This window comes from Lactuca virosa, chromosome 2 (genome assembly GCF_052849685.1).
Source record: "Lactuca virosa cultivar CGN04683 chromosome 2, Lactuca_virosa_CGN04683_v6, whole genome shotgun sequence".
Classification (NCBI taxonomy): Eukaryota; Viridiplantae; Streptophyta; class Magnoliopsida; order Asterales; family Asteraceae; genus Lactuca; species Lactuca virosa.
The window spans coordinates 45,628,474-45,631,698 of NC_136427.1; the positions used below are offsets into that span (position 1 = coordinate 45,628,474).

The 3,225-nt window shown below is 35.3% G+C and overlaps 1 protein-coding gene across 1 annotated transcript; it reads left to right on the top strand.

The window, feature by feature from the left end:
* Positions 1-314: 314 nt before the first annotated feature.
* LOC145159086 (putative F-box protein PP2-B12) lies at positions 315-2,578 on the top strand. Its single transcript, XM_079077984.1, has 3 exons — positions 315-977; positions 1,685-1,803; positions 1,891-2,578. Exons 1-3 carry the CDS (start codon positions 642-644, stop codon positions 2,381-2,383), a joined length of 948 nt encoding a protein of 315 aa, XP_078934110.1. The 5' UTR covers positions 315-641; the 3' UTR covers positions 2,384-2,578.
* The last annotated feature ends 647 nt before the right edge of the window (positions 2,579-3,225 follow it).

Below are 3,225 nucleotides of genomic sequence, written 5' to 3' on the forward strand. Positions count from 1 at the left end.
CAATTTTTTTTTGTTGATTTTATTACTTTATCAGGTGAACACGTATGAGTTTCAAATATTAAAAAAAATTAAAATAAATAATCTTAGAAGTCTTATGTTGTCATGTTGGCACTTGGAACTTGAGGTCCTTAGTAAAATAAAAACTTAGTCTTGAAGAAATACTTTAAACTTCACTTTCTATCTCTTTTAGGCTATATAAAGTTCTATGTTCTTTTTTTTTTAAAGAAAAAACATCTATATTTTTCTTACCTTCAGTCCTTCACACACCTAACAACAACAATTATATAAAAAAACGCATTCCAAACACCTCTTCGGTTTCTTAAAGCATTTTTGGCATGTCCACATGTTCTCCACGTCACTACAAATAGTGAAAGAAAACCATCCACCTCATCTTCATTCCCTCTCAGCCGCTTTTCTCTCTCTCCTTCTCATCTATCGACACCTTTCACTTGCGGATCTCCAACATCAAAAACATAAAGCCCCTTTGCTTCTTTCTCTTTTCCACACACACGCTTTTGGTTAATAGCGAAAAAAAAAGAACTTAATCGCTAAGCTATCTTACAATCTTTCTACCTTTCTATTTAGTACACACACAATCTTTGTCGACGAAAACCCGTCAATTTCTTGATTTGGGGGCGAAAATGAGAGGTGGGTTTTTAAAGATGGAAAAAGATAAGCACCGAAGCGAAATCCATGGCGGTTTTGTCGGCAATTTCTTTGAATCGTTGCCTGAGGGGTTCGTCGCAAACGCGTTGGCACTCACGACCCCTAGAGATGTTTGTAGATTGTCTTTGGTGTGTTCTATTTTCCGATCGGCGGCGGAATGGGACGCCGTGTGGGAGAAGTTTCTGCCGCCGGATTACCGGAAGATATTGGCGGAGGCGGAAGACGGCGGCGGTTCGGTTAGGCGTGGTTCGAAGAAGGAGATGTATCTTCGTCTCTGCGATCATCCAGTCATCATCGATGGTGGCAACAAGGTTAAATCTTTACCCTTTCTTTATAATTTTACTTATTTTTATATTAAATCTTTACTAGAACTTGGGAATTCGTAATGATCCACCGACTTTTGATTATTTTATGTCATAAAAATTCATATTTTTGGTTTTAATTCTTTCTTAATGAACTGTTTGATTCGATTATCCCTTTCTGTTCCATGATAAAGGAAAACATTTACTAATTTTACTAACTTTTTGATAGAATCTAAATTTGTTTGACTTCTAAAAGTCAAATACAAAGAGACAGTGATAGATTCAATCATTTTTAGCCACAACTTTTTGCCCTATGTGTTTGCATGTGCTTGTTTCCTGTGTGTGTTTGTCTCACTTATGGTGGGGTTTACATTTGGATGGGTTTATGGTGTTCTTTATATAGCCTCTCATCAAGCATCTTCAAAATATTATTAAATGATGGATATTTTTATTATTTTTTTGAACAAGATTTTTTTTTTTTTTTTTTTTTTTTTTTTTTTTTTTTTTTTTTTTTTTTTTTTGTATTAGGGACACATTATACTCAGAAAACTCTAGTCCAATTACACCATGAAAATTATTTTGTATGCGGATGATATTTCTATAATTGGTAACACATTCAAAGTACCATGTTATTGAAATTAAAAAAAATAATAATAATAATCGGATGCTACAATTAACATATCAATAAAATACGTTTTAATTTTTGCCATGAACAGAGCTTCTCATTGGATAAACAAACCGGGAAAAAATGCTACATGTTAGCGGCACGAGACCTCTCAATCATATGGGGGAACACTCCACGGTATTGGAGATGGATCTCCATACCCGATTCAAGGTTATATTCTCATTTATTTTTCCTTTCACATTTTCATTTTCAGTCCCCCAAAAGCAACCTAATTACAATTCTACCCCAAAACCACAGGTTCACGGAAGTTGCCGAATTAGTAAGCGTATGTTGGCTCGAAGTCAACGGAAAAGTCGACACTTCCGTTTTATCAACCAACACTAAATATGCATCTTACCTTGTTTACAAATCGACCTCGAAAGCTTACGGTTTCGACTCCCAACCTGCGGAAGTTTCCACTGGAATCCACGGGGTCGAGACCGAAAAGAAGACAGTATATCTCGACCCCGAGGCCTCGCACAGATGCGAGAATAACGTGGGCCCCGGAAGCCGATTGGGGATTTTTGGCCGTTTGATACGGCTAGGAAGTCAGACTCTGATTTCCGGGTCGGCCCGTTTGAACGGGCCGAAAATGAGGCGAGATGGGTGGTTGGAGATTGAGTTGGGGGAGTATTTTAATGAGATAGGGGAAGAAGGGGAGTTGGATATGAGTATGATGGAAGTGAAAGGAGGGAATTGGAAAGGTGGGCTTGTGATTCAAGGGATTGAGATTAGGCCAAAGGTGTGTTAGGTTGATTTTTAGGTTTTCTTATATGGATTGTATGTGTGGTGTTTATGGTTTTGTACTTGTAAACAAGTTGTAACATATATTAGTGCATGAAAGTCTAAATCTTGAGAAAAATTAGTGTTACTTCGATTGGACCAGATTGGATGTAACACTGGATTTGATAGGACATGTCAGAATAAAACCTTTGATTTTACGATTTACCGTTGCTTTTCAATCAGTTTTCTTTTCCATCGGTTTCATTTGTAGCCAAATCATATTTAGAATTTTGAGCAAATTACCAAATCATCCGTGTGCTATATTTGTTTTAATAGATTTGGGTTATATATCTTTAATATATTGTCTTTTTGTTTTTGAAACAACTCTCTTGTTTTATATGTCTCTGAAATAGCCAAGTCCATATAAAATAATTATTTTGATTTGTCTCTTTAGCCATTTCATGTGTATGCATTAACATCCGTCTATACATTAAAATCCTAAATATTCATTCCAATTAACCGTTAACCAATGATGCCGAAATTGATTTGTGAAAATATTAACTCTTCTCTCGGTTGCATCTATGGTTTTGACTATGGTGTGTTTTCTTATATTCATTAAAACTACTTTTTATAGATTTTGCATCATTGGTGTTGAAACTTATGGAAACGGCGAATGGGATGGAGTGTTTAGAAGTGATGCTATTTTTGATAATCCAAACGAATTTAATACAATTTAATATAAAAATAGAGTGATGATTAAGGACTTACATGGTGAATAACCATGTTAAATTTAATACAATTTCATATAAATAAAGTGATGATCAAGATAAGGACTTGCATGGTGAAGGATCATGTTGATTTATTGTCTTA